This window comes from Priapulus caudatus, unplaced genomic scaffold (genome assembly GCF_000485595.1).
Source record: "Priapulus caudatus unplaced genomic scaffold, Priapulus_caudatus-5.0.1 Scaffold408, whole genome shotgun sequence".
Lineage (NCBI taxonomy): Eukaryota > Metazoa > Priapulida > Priapulimorpha > Priapulimorphida > Priapulidae > Priapulus > Priapulus caudatus.
Window position 1 is genome coordinate 6,214 of NW_014577469.1, and position 17,500 is coordinate 23,713.

General features: G+C 43.8%; 1 protein-coding gene across 1 annotated transcript in view; it reads right to left on the reverse strand.

Moving 5' to 3' along the window:
* Nucleotides 1-12,013: 12,013 nt before the first annotated feature.
* Nucleotides 12,014-17,500, reverse strand: part of LOC106810063 (organic cation transporter protein-like) — an 11,858-nt gene continuing 6,371 nt past the window's right edge. Inside the window, exons 9-10 of the mRNA XM_014813327.1 lie at nt 17,356-17,441; nt 12,014-12,246 (exon numbers count right to left, since the gene is read on the reverse strand). Coding sequence (XP_014668813.1) covers nt 12,014-12,246; nt 17,356-17,441 — 319 coding nt within the window. The remainder of the gene's footprint in view (nt 12,247-17,355; nt 17,442-17,500) is intronic.

A 17,500-nucleotide genomic window follows, 5' to 3' on the forward strand; every position in this document is an offset into this window, starting at 1 on the left:
TTGCCAGCATTCGAATCTGAGATCTCCAATGTCCGAGCCGCTGCTAGAAGCTGATCCAACGTTTGTTCTGGATACTGCAATGCTTTCCTTCTAAGTTTTGATGACCTGCAGCTCTGAATTATCTGTGATTTAATCTCTCTCTCTCCACGTTATTAAACTCACAGTTCGACGACAGTTTCCTTAGCTTTACATGAAACGCATCAATGTCTATGTCATTGAATGCGCTTCCTGTTTTGCCTGAACTTGAAAATCTCGTACTCCACGTTGTTATGGGGTCTATTACGTACGCATCAAACGCAGCAAGTGCCTGGTCGCACGATTCCCCATGCAGTGTCCAGAGCAGTGCAGTGTGCAGTGTGCAGTGTGCAGAGGTGGGGTAGGTGAGGTAAGAAAGTAAAGCATAACATACTATAACTACACTACAGGTAGGTAGGTGGGTAGGTGGGTAGGTGGGTATAGGTAGGTAGGTAGGTAGATAGGCGGGTAGGTGAGTAGGTGGGTAGGGGGTGGGTAGTTGGTGGGTGGGTGCTTAGGTAGGTAGGTGGATGGGTAGGTAGGTGGGGTTCATCCCGCACTATTTAAACACACACGGTTAAACGACTCAGAATAACCTAACAACACAAACCTATATCAAGGTAAATAATTAGCTTGCAAGTAATTTTCGATTCTTTATCCGTTTCCATAGAGGTACAGCGCACTGGCAGCAAGAACAAGCCCGCACGTATACAGCACACACGCGGCCATTGACTATTATAACAACGGCTGTTATAATAGTCGGCCGTTAAAATAACGGTTGTTATAATAGTCGCTGCGCGTGTGCTGTACGTGCGGGCTTGTTCTTGCTGCCAGTGGTAAGCGGGTACGTTATTCATTAGCGATTAGGTGCTAACGATTTCCCGTTATTAAAAAGTGGAAAGTTGGTTAGAGGTTCAGTAACCTGTATGATACAGTCGTATGTTCCGCTTCACTACACTAAGCCCCCCCCCCCCCCGCCCCCGAGGAGAAAGCAGGACGAGGGAGTAATTATTAACGTTAGAGCTAGGTTCAGGGATCATTTATGCAGCCAGTAGTATTTCCTGAGCAGCCAATATAATATTATCAGGAGTGAATTAATAGATCTTAATAGATCTATATAGATAATAATAATCGATTATTATTCACTCCTGATATTATCATATTATAATTTAGTTAGTGGTTTGCTGTATTTTGTTTAGTAATTCGTAATTTCGTCAGTTTAACTGTCATAATATGTGCGCCAGTGACATAAACATCTCTGAAATAAATATTAATTCCGTTATTTTGTTTATGCGAGTTTTATCTACAAAGATTTATATTTCATGGTGTAAATGGTGTAAATGAAATATGTAATGTATATGTATGTATATGTATAAATGGTGTACGTATGAGTGTCAAAATGATGTTAAAGTGTAGCCTACCTTTATCACTGTACTTGTATAGACTCTGAAGTTTTTTTTTCTGGTATCAATTTTTTCTGCATGTTGTCGTAATCACTTTACTAGTACAGAATATGCTGAATTTTTTTTTTTTTTTTTTCTTTATGTTGTATTGCATTGTAATTGTACTGTATCCGTCAGAAATTTTATCATTTTAACTACTCAACACTATTGCTTTCATCAGATTTTTTCTCCATGAACAAAACTGTCGTCAGTACATGTATTTGTATCTGAATTCATGCAATAAAGATTTAATAATAATAAAAATCGTGATGCATTTTTAAGAGAGACACAAAATCAAATCCATTAGAATACGAAAGTTGTTACAAGTGCCTACACCCGAAGCTTCAATAATTATTTGTGAACACTGAACATACGCAATGCACACGCAGTTGGGTTATGCAGCATACAAACATACATCCATCCATACATCCATCTAACCATACATACATCCATCCACGCACACACACACACACACACACACACACACACACACACACACACACACACACACACACACACACACACACGCGCGCGCGCGCACGCACGCACGCACACACACACACGCGAACACACACATACATACACACACCGCGTAGAATGGTACGTAATTACCTTCTATCTACGAAAGAATATGCAGAACTGAGTTTCGTCCACTTACATAATTATGGTCAATCAAGAGCTAATAATACCTAGAGTGTACAACGGAAAAACGGGAAAATAGTGCTATTTCACGACAACATTATTCTACTTTACCTGCGCAGTCTAGGAATAATTTTATGGTATTGCAATTAAGCAGAATTCTTGATCTCTAAAACAAGACCAACGCTTGTAATACGATACTCATAGGTTGAGATATTGGCTCCTAAACCTCTCTCCACATGCCTCACGCCTGCTCGCATCCCGGTTATTCAGCTACCTCAACGCCCCTAAGCATGCTTCGTGAAAGTTCGGTTTTTCCGCGATAACTTTATGAATGAACGGCTTTTCGGTTATCATAGGTGACTTTCGGGGCATCGCCTATGCCCTTATCTCCCATTATCTTTCCTAGCACGGCTAATGCCGTCATGATGGAGCCGGCAATGTTTTCTAAATTAAGTCTTTACAACGCAGCCTCAGTTACTATATGGTGTAGTAAGAGTACCAAATTTGGCATGTGACATCATTATCAGCGCTCCAAGCGTGACGGAAACCGATAGCCAAAATGCTTAGGGCGTTGAGGTAGCTGAATAACCGGGATGCGAGGCGGCGTGAGGCATGTGGAGGGGAGGTTTAGGAGCCAAATATCTCAGCCTAGGAGTATCGTATTGACAAGCGGTTGGTCTTGTTTTAGAGAGCAAAGAATTATGCTTAATGTAATACCATAAAACTATTCTAGACTCGCAGGCAAAGTAGAATAATGTTGTCGTGAAATAGCACTATTTTCCCGTTTTTTCCGTTGTACAGGTATTGTATAGTATACTCTAGGTATTATTAGCTCTTGATATGGTATTATTTATTGGTATTATGTATACTGAACTCTGACCTCTTTGCGCCACATTACTTTCTGATATGTTGTTTACGTTTAAACACTGCAGAGGCATGCTCGTGTGTTGAAAGTATATATACAGCTATACCTATTGCTTACATGTATGCATGATACACCGCGTGTGTATGAATACAAAGAAATGTTATCTTGTATATTATATTGCACATCTCTATATGCTCATTGATACGTGCGTTTCTATGTTATCTTCTTGGATATATTCAAGAACGTATAAAGAAGGAGAGCGTATAACGGTGAAATGCTGAATCCATGTTGCAGTACGTATTAGTCAAATTAATAAACTTTCCCCGTTTTATTTTGACGATTCTTTGCAGTATTATTGATCAGCTGTCCTACCTTGTTAATATCAAACACACCGCATGTCCCTATACTACGATGCCTCTACGCTGAGATAATGAGCGGTGAAAATCTGGTATTTTCGCCGAAAACCAACTCGAGATCAGTGTTTTACTGCGACTGTCTCTCGTTTTGTGGACTGTATGTTGCTTCCGGTCGCCGCTGTGTAGCGCTGACTCGATACGTTATTACTACAGCATTACTACATCCAGCGTAAGGGGCGGGTCATCACCATGGCGATAAATAACAAGACGTTTTTGTGGAGTAATGGCTGGATCAATGACTGGAAATGCGAGAAAAGATAGTAGAAGGAAAAGAAATTTCATCGTCAATGAATGACGGAAACACGCGAGGTTTCCCGAAGCTATCGCCAGAACGAGAGACAGTTGCAGTAAACGCCGATCTAGAGTAGGTTTTCGGCGAAAATACAAGATTTTTACCGCTCATTATCTCAGCATAGATCGAGGCATCGTAGGGGCAAGCGGTTTGTTTTATATTAGTAAGGTAGGACAGCTGATCAATAATACCGCAAAGAATCGTCAAAATAAAACGGGGAAAGTTTATTAATTCGACTAATACTGCAGCATGGTTTCAGCATTTCACCGTTGTACGCTCTCCTTCTTAATACGCTCTTGGATATATTGCACATCGCTACATGCTCATTGATGCGTTACTACGCGTGCGTTTCTAGAGACGCGTGACGTAAGCACCATCATACTCTGACGGTGTGTACGCTGGATTTGACACGCCGTTGTCGTGCGTTGACGTTAGCCCGTCCTTGCCCCCGCGTCTGCCGAGCGCTTCTGCTTCCGTGATGGTGTCCGGTAGACGAGCACGCATCGTCTCTGGCAACAGCAGAGTGAGCAAGGCAGCCAGCAACGCTATGCAGCCTAGCACCACGCCGGCGAGGGGCGGAAAGCCGGAATTCTTTCCCTACAACAGCGAATTGAAGCAGGTCAATTACTTATCATTTATTGTTAGTTATAAACACACACGCCACATACGCCACACAACACACACATACTACGACACGCACGCACACACCACACACACACACACACAATACACGCGCAACACACACACACCACACACACACACACACACACCACACACACACACAACACACACACACACACACTACACCACACACACACAACACCACACAACACCACACACACACACGACACCACAACAAACACCACACCACAACACACACACACGACCACACACACACACACACTAGATAACCCTATTATTAGAATCTATATAAGTTATATCATTTGTTGAGATCAAACTGATGATATAAATACATTACTACGAGAGATGCAGAACGCTCATTACATGGTTTCTACTTTAAATTCATCAGCTTGAAACTGTTTCCATTTGTCATCAAACTTTCCAACATTTGCTTTGTGAACTCGGATCAGCTTCTCCTAAAAATAACCGAATGAATTTTTGCTTGTACTTAACACCCTACCAAACATAATGAAATCCTCCAGCACCAACTGGTATGAACCATATTTGGTGCAGTCCTATTCTCCACAAATACAACAGTGTTCTACTGGTGTATCGGGTAATAACTGCAGTAAGGACGACTTGGGAGCCTACCTGGATGTTTTAACTTCGTAGAATGTTGTGCTGATTTGAGTTAGCATCTAACAGCAGCACTATACATTGAAGACGTCGAAAAACAGTTTTTATTGATATACTAGTCTTGCAGCCACGCGTCAAATATTTTGAAGTAGACTTTTTGCATGATTTTTATAAACAATTAACATACAACAATTCATGTCGGTGATTGATGAGCGCCTATGCAATCACTTTAGCGACTTGTTGCAATCCCATGGCGATTGTGACAGCATCGTTCAACCAAACAGAAACAACTAACAAGCAAGCGGTCACATATGTAATAGTTATAAATCGTATTACTTCCAAAATGATTATATTTATTATTTAGAGCTATGAGCCTATAAGGCACTGAAGATGGCTCAGAATACCAAAAAATTCAAAAAATATATCGAATCCTATTTCTGCCTCAAGTCACGGAGACAATCGCTGCTTCGTGGATCTAGGCTAGATCACTGCCAAGAAGAAAACTGGCCCACAGGTTACGGCCCACAGCGCTTGACTCGAAAGTTGTTTCAATAAAATATATACGGGTGTGCTGTGCACGGCGACAGTTAAAATAATATATATATTTAATGTATATTAAATATATATATATAAAAATAAAAATATATATTTAACTGTCGCCGTGCACAGCACACGGACCCCTGCGTATATTATTGAAACGCTTTCAAGTGCCTGTTGGGGTAGCCATTGGTTTAGAGTTCAACTTTTCAAAATTATAGTATTACTATACATTTTTTGTATATCAAATTATCTATAAATAAAATCACTATACACTGGTAGAGATGTATAACACCCTAGACTATGTATATTTGATAACGTGACTAGTAAATTCGAACTCTTTGCCTCTAATGTTGAAACGTCGTTACCGGATGCCACAAGTGCCGACAACGGCCGACGCCTAGCTACGGCTCGGGTGCCGTGCCGTTCAGTCCAGCCAAGGTTAGTTCTGCGTTGATTTCCGTAATTTCACTAGTGAAATCTCGAAATTCTTTGCCTGGATGTTGAAAACGTCTTCCGGATGCCCTAAGTCTGCGCAACGCGACGCCTTAGACGCCTACGGCACCTATGGTCGTCGTGTCAGCCAAGCAAGGTGTGACTTCTGTTGCATGAATTCCGTACTTACACTTACCAGCAATCCTTTTAGCAGTTTTCTCTCGGCTCCTTTCGTCGGTATTTGATTTCACGTGGGAATATGTGCGTGGCTTGGACCTAGCTTCTCTACTGGTTCGTAGAACTGCATCGGCCCATTCACTTTTTTCCCATTTCGTCTCGCGTCTAGAGTCTTTGCGACCATAGGTTGGAGAGTGTGGTTTGGCGTCGCGACTACAAATTGGGATTTTGCGGATCGCATAGTCGGATCGAAATAGGCAGCGACACGTACTAGCCGCCTCTGCGAGTTTAGAGAAAATACGCGGGAACCAGTACGCTGTGTCAATGTGTGTACCTACCACTGATCTTATAATAAAATTTTAGTTTATGACTATGGACGAGTCGGTTCCGCGCCTGTGTGTAAAACATGCCGGCCATCTACTCCGTCAAATTACTATCGTACGTTTCTATCAAACACCATTTTGATTCACCTTTCGTATTTATTCCCTTCTCTATCTGCCTACCTTTGCGTGTGTCTTGTCTGATATCTAACTATCTATCTATCTATCATATCTATCTATCTATCTCATCTATCTATCTATCTATCTATCTATCTACTCTATACTCTATCTATATCTTATCTATCATATCTATTATCTATAGTCTATCTATCTACTATCTATCTATCTATCTATCTATCTATCTATCTATCTATCTCTATCTATCTAGTCTATCTGTCGTCCGGCCGTCCGTCCGTCCGCGCCGTCCGTCCGTCGGCCGTCCGCTCCGTCCGGCGCGTTCGTCCGTCCGTCCGGCCGTCCATCTATCTATCTATCTATGAGGGGGGTCAATGCCCTTTTCGTACGCCGGATTCCGGCCTATTTAGAGAGTATTCCGTACGCCGAGGTGCGGTACGCGTACGCGGCGATGACAGTATAACGTATTCCGTACGCGAAATAACTGTACTATAATGCGGGGATTGTGTTTTTTTGTAACTTTTCCTGCCATTTTTTATAAATGTTGGATCTATTTACCCTGCTAACTGGAAACGAGACTGTCCCCGCACGTAGGATCGCGAACAGACGGTCTAATTTTAAAAATTTTCGGGGGGAGGGCCCCCAGACCCCCCCTTCGCGTGCTCCGTAAGTATGGGTGACGCGGTTTAGACACCCCGCCCCGCCCCCCCCCCCCTTGTCCAAATCCTGTACACGCCCATGCCACCCTCACTCGCTTCGCCCTGCTCAGGCTTGGTCGCTCCGCTCTCTCGCCGTATCATCCCCACATTTAACTACATATTGCTCATTTTGTGCCCCCTCTTTTTGAAATTCTTGGATCCGCCCCTGGTACTTACCAGTAGTAGCCATCACACAAACCCAGAAGCAGGACAGAAGGCAATCAAATTCAACAGCAGATTTGGCCGACTTCTGGGCATAAAGTCTGACTTTCTTCAATTATTTGCTCTAACACAATGACATTAAGATGTATTATTTGCTTACCTAATAATAGTGTGCATGAATAAAGGTTAATAAATGTTGTGTATTGCGACTATTGGTTACTGTTTGCTTATGTATTATTCCGGGGCTGGCTGCAGGTCTAAATTAGTATTCCAGATGCCAGCCCAAAATTATGGAGTATTCCAGATGCCACTGAAAATTAGAGAGTATTCCCGGATGCCAAAGAGGGGGGGGCATGGACCCCCTCATCTATCTATCTATCTAGCTAGCTAGCTAGCTATCTATCTATCTATCTTTCTGTCTCTCTGTCTCTCTCTCTCTCTCTCTCTCTCTCTCTCTCTCTCTCTCTCTTCTACTGTGTGGGTAACGTGCAGGTTTGCTCGATTCAAAGTATGGTGTAGACTGAATGACGGAAAGACAGCGAACCGGGACAGTCGAGTAGTCTGGTAGCTATTATATACCGTGCTGACAGGTACCATGTGCGCGTAGGCCTACTTTTGGATCCAGAAAACTAAACTTCTAATTCGTCGTAACTAGTCGTTAACTAGTCGTAAACTTTATTTTCAGTGAACGACATTTTGCTGAGAGTTCACTGTTCGTTTTCCACACTACAGCGATTGTTGCCTATCATATATATGAGTGCGTCGAAACTATAGCGCCACACATCAGGATGACATGTTACCCAACGAAAAATATATGATGCTCATAAAATGTTAGCGTATATAATACCCATCTGCCCGGAAATGTGCTCACTTTTCTAGGCTTTCGCGGTGTTGCAATATTTCCAGGGGTTGTACAGAAGGAAAGCGATTGAAAATGATCCCGCAACGGTACATACCATGTGCGACTTTTGTGATTATGGTAGGTGAAGCTAAATGCGTTTGCTCGCTAGTTATAAGACATAGTGAGCTACGCTTCGTGTTTGATTTATAATCTGAACACAGTTGCAATGCGATTGCTCTAAATCTATCGAGCTTTATTGTTACGATATGTTTTTTGTACACAAAAACCCCATACAAATTACGTTTGTAGTTGCCGTAAGTGATGTTCTATGCCGCATTAAATCATCTTCGGATGAGATTCTATTTGGCTACAATACTAGCATACATGTGCTTTTATACTACACTGCATGGGTCTCTATCTACAGGTGGCATTGCTGCATTGCTCGCTCACGAAGGGAAAATCCTCGTCGGACTACGGACGGGAATATGGGCCTTTAAATAGATACCATCCTCTGGGTGAATCTCCGTTCAACAACAACCCAGCCCATCTTGTATAGATCGGATAGGAGACGACCACACTCACGTTTTCGAAGCCCTCAGAACAACTCAACAAATCTGCTCGGTCTTTCACACCCGCTATTCGGATCTAACTACGAGCCATACGGTGTGTTGGACCGATATCACCCAAAGGAAGGATCGCCGTTCAACGCAAACCCTGGCGATCCTGGATACCCTGTGGTAGCTGGTCTACCCTACGCGTAAGTAGATGGTGCAATAGATGAAATGAAATAGAAAACTCTCATCAGCCCTATTTAATTAAAATGTTTTACTACGTTACGAATGTTAACGATTAACGAAGCTGTTTATTCGACGTTCACACACACGCGCGGACGCGCATGCAACACCACAGCACGCCGCCACGCACGCCCCGCCGCAACACCACACACACACACACACCACACGCACGCACGCGCGCGCGCGCGTTTAAATTCGAGGTTATCGAATTGTGCTTTTCACATATTGCGTCTTGATATTACTGACTCGGCTGTTCTTTTTATTTATGGAACGCATTATAGGTTTCAAAAGATCTGCAATGTAAATACGATATAGCCTAACTACATTTCATTATGTTGGCCCGGACGAGTGAGAAAGGAGCGAGTGACAATCTTCGCGCTTCTCGCTTTACGTTTCAACGTTCGCGTCAAGACGAGCTTACAGAGGCCAAACAGCATAATGCAATGCTCTCTTATCAAGTAGGGACCTCATACTGGACATTTTCACAACGCAGTAAAGCTTGTATTCCTTCTTCAAATTATTTTTTTCAATGTTATTTTACAACCCAGTGGCATCGAGGCGTACTCAAACAACAACGCATTCGCCGGGGAAGCTAGACACAAGGAATATACCAGAAATGGCGGAGACGGCAGGCGAGTCGTGGACACGCGAGGAAGGAAACGGAAGAGGTGGATACGAAGTCGTGAACACGAGGAGTAAACATACAGAAGAGTGTAATATGGAGCTACGAGTAGGATGGTACGGCTACACAGAGGATGTAGCCCTACAGGTGGTTATTAACCCGCTGTGTTATACGTAACGGAAGCCACTCCCAGCGTAGACATTGGCCTTAGTTTGAAATGGAATCTATAAACAGGGATAAGAATGTGAGAGAGAAAAGACTTAATGCGCTGCAGTTACGCGGGATCACTCGTCAGATAAACCTCTACTTTATTGTCCTTAGCTCGAAAAAGGTCCTTAACTGAAAAGCGGTCGCTCAGAACAATTACATCATTCCCTCTAAGCGTGGAAGGTTGATTAATTGTATAATGATAACATATATACTCTCACGACATAATCTGTCGATTATTACTAGTACAGAAAATGCAATCACAGAAGTTTAAAACATCTGGACTAGCATATAATAAAGCATTACTAGCACTGACAGCTGAAACAAAACTTGACGCGATAGTACAACTTATGATATGGCAACACTAAATGATATACATTTTGCCTCTGTCAGCTTATTACTGTCCACGATAGTCTTCAAATATGGCTTGGACGCCGGCGCTCCTCGCCCGCATGCACTTCGGATGAACATGTCCAACCGTCTCTACCTCCGTCTGGCCGGTCCTGATCCGGCATTCTACATGTGTCCCCTCATTCTTTCCAGTAGATCCGGAATGACATTCCCCATCACTCTGAACCGGACATGTCCTGTGACTGGTATCTGGCAACTCCACTGCCTTGAACCGGAATATTTCTTCCGTCACCGGTCTGGCAGCCATGCTAGCGCGTCACCATATCACCTACGTTTTATACCTCCGTGTAACTTAGCCGGTAATACGCGTGCATTCAGCCTTACGGGATGTGGATCCCTGTAGTATGACAGCTCACCTACACAGATATCCGACTCGCATGCTCTCCGTCGCGTTTGTCGCGCATATGCTCTTCACTTCTGCTCCTTTGCCATTTTTGTCATGAGCAAAAGCATCATTTTTGCGAATATCCTGCTTCTTGAGAAACTTGAATGCCTGGTAATTTCTGCTTTGCATATTTCCTGTGGAATAGATAGCTTCTGCGGGTGCTTACTTTTGTTGACGAATGCGGGGTAGCTTGCTGTACTGTCTGAGGAATTTCCACATTTCCTGCTTCCACGGTTTCCTCTGAGACTCGGAGGTATGCTAATTCTTCTCAGCGTCCTCATTTAACCGCTCTGCCCTCCCGTTACGCCTCTGGCCACTCCGGCGTGATTTTGTTTGATCCAACAGCGTAACCAGGCAGAACCCACGCGAAATCGGCCTACTATTGAAAACAGGCCATTGTCCATCTTCACCACTCAGGACTGCCATGGCAGGCAAGATTTGTCAAAGTAGGAAATCGTCGACCGGCGCAGATGATGCTGCGGGTGATCTCTACAGTGGGTAACCGCTGCTATTCAGTCAACCGACACTAACAAATATTGCACCCGTAGCAGTGGGGCCACATAGAAAGTCTCAGACACATGAGTTCCACGGCTGCTCGGGGACATTTGCTTCATCTTCACAGGTGCATCTTGGTGCTTCTGCCTGCTCACTTGACAAAGGACACAGTTGTTCACTTCTTCCCTTCAACCACTCTGTCTTATCCCCCGTGAACCAAACCTTACTCCTCAGCAAAGCCTTTGTCTTATGACTACTCCTTGAGTCCAAGGTGTGCCAAAGTTTCACTGACTTGGCTCTGTAATCTGCCCGGTATTACTCATTTCTGTTCCTTCTGAGCAAGATTACCACGCTTCCGACGTCACACACAGCGGTCTGCCTCTGAACGTTCCAGTACGGCTGCACCCGTTGATCCTCGCGTCTAACAAGTAATTTGTATAACTACCTCTGACTTGCCACAACGTTTATGACACTAGTCAAAACGCGACTCTTCCTCTGGTCGCCTTTTGTAACTTGCCTAATAGTGATAGCTTACGGCGTGGATGTTGACAGCACAAAGTTCACATACTCTCTTCACTCTCTCATCACGATCTGATTTGACTGGTGTTCGGAGGCGTGACATGTAAGTCAGCAGGTATTTCGTCTTTCGGGAGAATATTGACTGTCGAGGCGAGTAATCCTGAGTTGACTAACCTTTATTCAATCCGGGTGGCAGGCTTGGGGTGGATTACCGAATATGGCTTCCAACGGCTTAGTGCATCCGGTAATTAACATTCACTGCGTAGAGATACCAGCGCGAAAATGATCACCATGAGCATTGATTGCGAGAGCCTCTCTTTCCGTCTGAGGTACCTTTACTCACTCGTTAGAGCGCGTGCTTGCGAATGCCACTATCTTTCCTTTCTGGGTCAGCATCGCCCCAATGTCCGACGCTGCGATCTACATCAGATCGCTTTCTCTTCGGTATTGAAATGCCATGCACCATCAGCATATTTTTAGCTGCCTTGACAAGTGCTGGGAATCTGTAGTTCTCAGCGTCCCCCATTTCCAAACAGCATCTGCTTGTGAGCATTGCTGAGGCTTTCACATAAGTTGCACCTGGAGTATAAAGCCGGGCAACATAGTTGACCATTCCCAGAATGACGAACTTCTTCGGCTACGTTGCTCGGCTCAGCGTGTCTACGATAGCTGTCTATTTTGCGCAAGGTTCCTGGGCGAACACCCTTCAGTTGTCCAGAGAGCGATAAAAAAAAAAAAAAAACTGTAGTGTCTCTTGCGAAACACACACTTGCGCTCGATTTAATGGTGAATTACACTCACGCAGCACCGTTGCCCCAGCTACCGGTACGTAGAGTCATCATGATATGGATAGATTTCCTTGGAAGAAGTTAATAAGAACCACACCCTGTATACCCCTACGGCGCCGCACGCAGATGAGCCAAAAACTGAAATTATCGTTACTTATGCGTTAACGACACTGAAATGCCCACCAGTGCTTGTTGATATGGCCTCCAAAGATTTCGCTCGACACTATTTACCTCTAAATTTAGACGTTCTGTATCTTCGAAGACCTACTATGAGTGGTGAAGATGTCAGGTTGCCGACTGCATATCCTTGATTTCCAGCTGGATGGATAAGCCTTCAGGTTTCAACAGTCTAGTTTAGGAGTCAAGTACTTACCCCCCCCCAATAGCACCGGCTGACTTCTGCCAATCATCTTCATTAACCATGTGGCCGCAGTATGTCGCTCTCCTCTCTCGCTCTCTTCTCCTCGATTGCCTTATTTCGCTGCCCCTCATGTCAACCGCATAGACGAAATTTCCTCGATACTTGGTTTGGTACGCAGACAATCGGCCGAGACCCAGAGTTGGACCCGTTATGCGTTCTATGATATCATATTGCTCTTGCTCCCGTATTTCTCCTTACCTTAGGGAGCATAGACTAAACAGTGCCCACCCTACATGGGTACACGACTGGCTTGACTTCAGGCTTGATATGGCCAGCTTCGTCTTGAAATCCTTGAGTTTTCGATTTCCCTAGCGCAAACGATCACTGTACCGGGTAGCATCGCCTGTAGGATGACTGGAAGCCATGTGGATCATAAGCGAAACGTCTGCATCCATCTTGGGACACGCATTACGAGTGCTAATGCCTTAGTCTGAATCTAGCCCACAGCAAAAATTTTCTTTGCCGCTTTCACTACCGTGAATTTCTCCATAATCTTTTCCCGTTTTGCTGGCTATCTCTGCTCGAAATGCTCCCCTACGCGCAGCAGGCTTCAAATCCCATACGGTATAGCTTTATGTGCTACTTGTACGATGCGTGATGTCCTGTCAATGAGTCGATGGTCATTCGTCAACTATATTCTTGGAAACCATTCCTGTGTCCACAATCATGGTCTACGGGTTGCCCATTTATATAATGACTCCACTTCTAGCCATTTCGGACGTATTCATCCTCTGACGGACTCCTGGTTTCTCGCTACCACGTGTGACTGCGTTTTCCTCCCTGAAACTATCCTCGCTGCCTTGCCTTGTTAGACTGATTTAGAGCCTTGACTGTAGTTACGTGTCACTTGCTGTGGACTACTGCGCTGAAGTGATTGACTTGCTGGCAGTTATTACATGTCTTTCCTTTAGCGGATACTCCTCAATGTGGGTATCGCCTCCTCCACAAAACCAGCATTTGCCTCAGGCCGTCTGACGGTTCTCACTAGTTTTATGACTCCGACCTGGCGTGTAGACTCGATCCACACCTCCCGTGGTATGTCTCATTCTCCATACTTGCCAGCATTCGAATCTGAGATCATCCAAATGTCCGAGGCGCTGCTAGAAGCCTGATCCAAAACGTTTTCTGGATACTGCAATGTTCCTTCTAAGTTTTGGATGACCTGCCAGCTCTGAATTATCTGCTGATTTAATCTCTCTTCTCTCCACGTTTATTAAACTCACAGTTCCGACACAGTGCCTTAGCTACATGAAACGCATCAAGTCTATGTCACTGAATGCCGCTCCTGTTTTGCCTACTGAAAACTCTCTACTCCACGTTCTTATTGGGCGCTCTATTACGACGCATCAAACGCAGCAAGTGCGCTGGTCGCCACTATGCCCATTGCAGTGCCAGCAGGCAGTGCAGTGTGCGCAGCTGTGCATGTTGCAGAGGTGGGGTAGCTGAGGTCAAGAACAGTAAGCATAACATACCGTCATAACTACACTAGCCAGGTAGGTAGGTGGCGTAGGTGGTAGGTGCGGAGTTATAGGTAGGTAGGAGATAGATAGGCGTGTAGGTGAGTATCGTGGGTAAGGGGTGGGTACGTTGGCCATCCCCGCTTGGTGGGTGGTTGCTTAGGTAGGTAGCGTGGCATGGGTAGGTAAGGTGGGTTCATTGCCCGGCACTATTTAAACACACAACCGGTTAAACGACGTCAGAATCACCTAACAACACAAACCGCTATATCAAGGTAATATAATTAGCTTGCAAAGTAATTTCGATTCTTTACCGTTGTCCATTAGAGGTACAGGCGCACGTGGCAGCAAGACAAGCCGCACGTATACAGCAATCACGCGCCATGGACCTATATATACAACGGCTGTTATATAGTCGCCGTTAATATAACGGTTGTTATAATAGTCGCTGCGCGTGTGCTGTACGTGCGGGCTTGTTCTTGCTGCCAGTGGTACAGCGGTACGTTCCATTTATAGGATAGGTGCTAACGATTTCCCGTTATTAAAAAGTGGAAAGTTGGTTAGAGGTTCAGTAACGGCTGTATAGATACAGTCGTATGTTCCGCCTTTCACTACACTAACCCCCCCCCCGCCCCCGAGGAGCGAGCAGGACGACGGAGGTAATTATTAACGTTGGCTAGTTCAGGGATCATTTATGCAAGGGCCATAAGTATTTCCTGAGCACCAATCCGATATATTATCCAGGAGGAATAATAGACTTAATAGATCTATAGTTAATAATAATATCGATTATTATCTGACTCCTGATATTATCATATTAATATTAAGTTAGCTGGGTTTGCTCTAATTTGTTTTAGTGAAATTCGTAATTCGTCAGAGTTTAACTGTCAATACATGATATGTGCGCCCAGTTAGACATAAACATGCTCTGACAATAAATATTAATTCCCGTTATTTTGTTTATGCGGAGTTTTATCTACAAATGGATTATATTTCATGGTGTTAATGTGTAAATGAAATATGTAGATGTAATGATATGTCATAGTTCCATATAATGGTGTCACGTACATGACGTGTCAAAATGATTTAAAGTGTAAGCCTTACCTTTATACACTGTACTGTATAGACTTCTGAAGTTTTTTTTTTCTGGTATCAATTTTTCTGCATTCGTTGTTCGTAATCACTTTACTAGTACAAGAATATGCTTGAATTTTTTTTTTATCTTTTTTCTTTATGTGTATTGCATTGTAATTGTTACTGTATCCCGTCAGAATTTTAGTCCATTTTAACCTACTCGAACTCATTCTTTCATCAGATCTTTTCTCCATGAACAAAAAACTGTCGTCAGTACATGTAATATGTATCTGAATTCATATGCAATAAATTTTAATAATGAATAAAATCGTGAGCATTAAGAGAGAACACAAAATCAAATCCATTAGAATACAAAGTTGTTACAAAGTGCCTATCACCCGGAAGCTTCAATAATTATTTGTGAATACTGAACATACGCAATGCACACGCAGTTGGTTATGCAGCATACAAACATACATCCATGCCATCATCAATCTAACCATACAATACATCCATCCACGCAAAACACACACACACACCACACACACACACACACACAGCACCACACACACACAGCCAAACACACACACTACGCGCGCGCGCGCGGCCGCACGCACGCACGCGACACACACACGACCACACACGCATACACTACACTACATAACCACTGACACCGCTAGAATGGTACGTTAATTACCTTCTATCTACGAAATGAATATGGCAGAACTGAGTTTCGCCACTTTAACATAATCTATGGTCAATCAAGGAGCTAATAAACCTGGTGCTACAACGGAAAAACGCGGAAAAAAGGTGCTATTTCACGACAACATTATTCACCTTTACGCTGCGCGAGTCTGAGAAGGTAATTCTATGTATTCGCATTAAGCAGGAATTCTTGGATCTTCTAAAACAAGAACCACGCTTGGTCATACGATACTCAATAGGTTGAGATAATTGGCTCCTAAACTCCCCTCCCACCATGCCTCACGCCGCCTCTCGCATCCGCGTTATTCAGCTACCCCTTCAAACGCCCCTAGAGCATGCTTCAGTGAAAAGTTCGTGTTTTTCCGCGATAACTTTATGAATGAACGGCTTTTCGGTTACATATAGTGACTTCGGCGGCATCGCCTATGCCTTATCTCCCATTATCTTCCTAGCACGGCTAATTGCCCGTCATGATGGAGCCGGCAATGTTTTCTAAATTAGTCTTTACAACGCAGCCTCAGTTACTATATTGGTGTAGTAAGAGTACCAAATTTGGCATGTGACATCAAAATATCAGCGCTCCAAGCGGTGACGGAAACGCGATAGCCAAAATGCTAGGGCGTTGACGTAGCTGAATGAACCGGGATGCGAGCGGCGTGAGGCATGTGGGAGGAGGTTTAGGAGCCAATATCTCAGCCTAGGAGTATCTGATTGACAAGCGGTTGGTCTTGTTTTAGAGAGCAAAGAATTATGCTTAATGTAATACACTAAACACTGATCGAGGGATCGAGCCATGTGTAACTAACTAGATTCTTTTCAGCTCGAAAAATAATTATTATAAATGGCGTGTTCCACTATAGTCGTGTTCGTCTGGCTGTCGTGGCTTTCAAATCTATAGCTGGCTAGGCTGCATGTTATGTTAGCTGGTACCAGTATGAATCTGGGTCTAGTTTATTAATATTTTGAGTTCGGTACGAATGCGTGATTATAACGTATGAATTATAAGGTCAAGTTATAATTATACAAGGTATTCTTGGTATCCGCAAGTCTACTCTTGGCCACCGTCTTGCATTTTAAGGCAAATATTCTGGTCATAAATATTTATCCAACCATGCCACTATATCATCAAGCGAGTGGCGTTTGATCTTATCTGCTGGGTACCTTATTAATTTTATTAATATTAATGGGTAATATTATTATTAACTCTTGCGTAAACAGACGAAATACGGCGTAGAATACGTACGGGTTGTAATAGGAAGGGTGACAGACAATATGCACCCAACTCCGGCCACTGTAAGGTAAACGCACAGGGGCCACTTCCTTCCAAACCTAAACAATGAGGTCAACAAAACATTATTCAGAGCATTTACGTACGATATACACCCTGC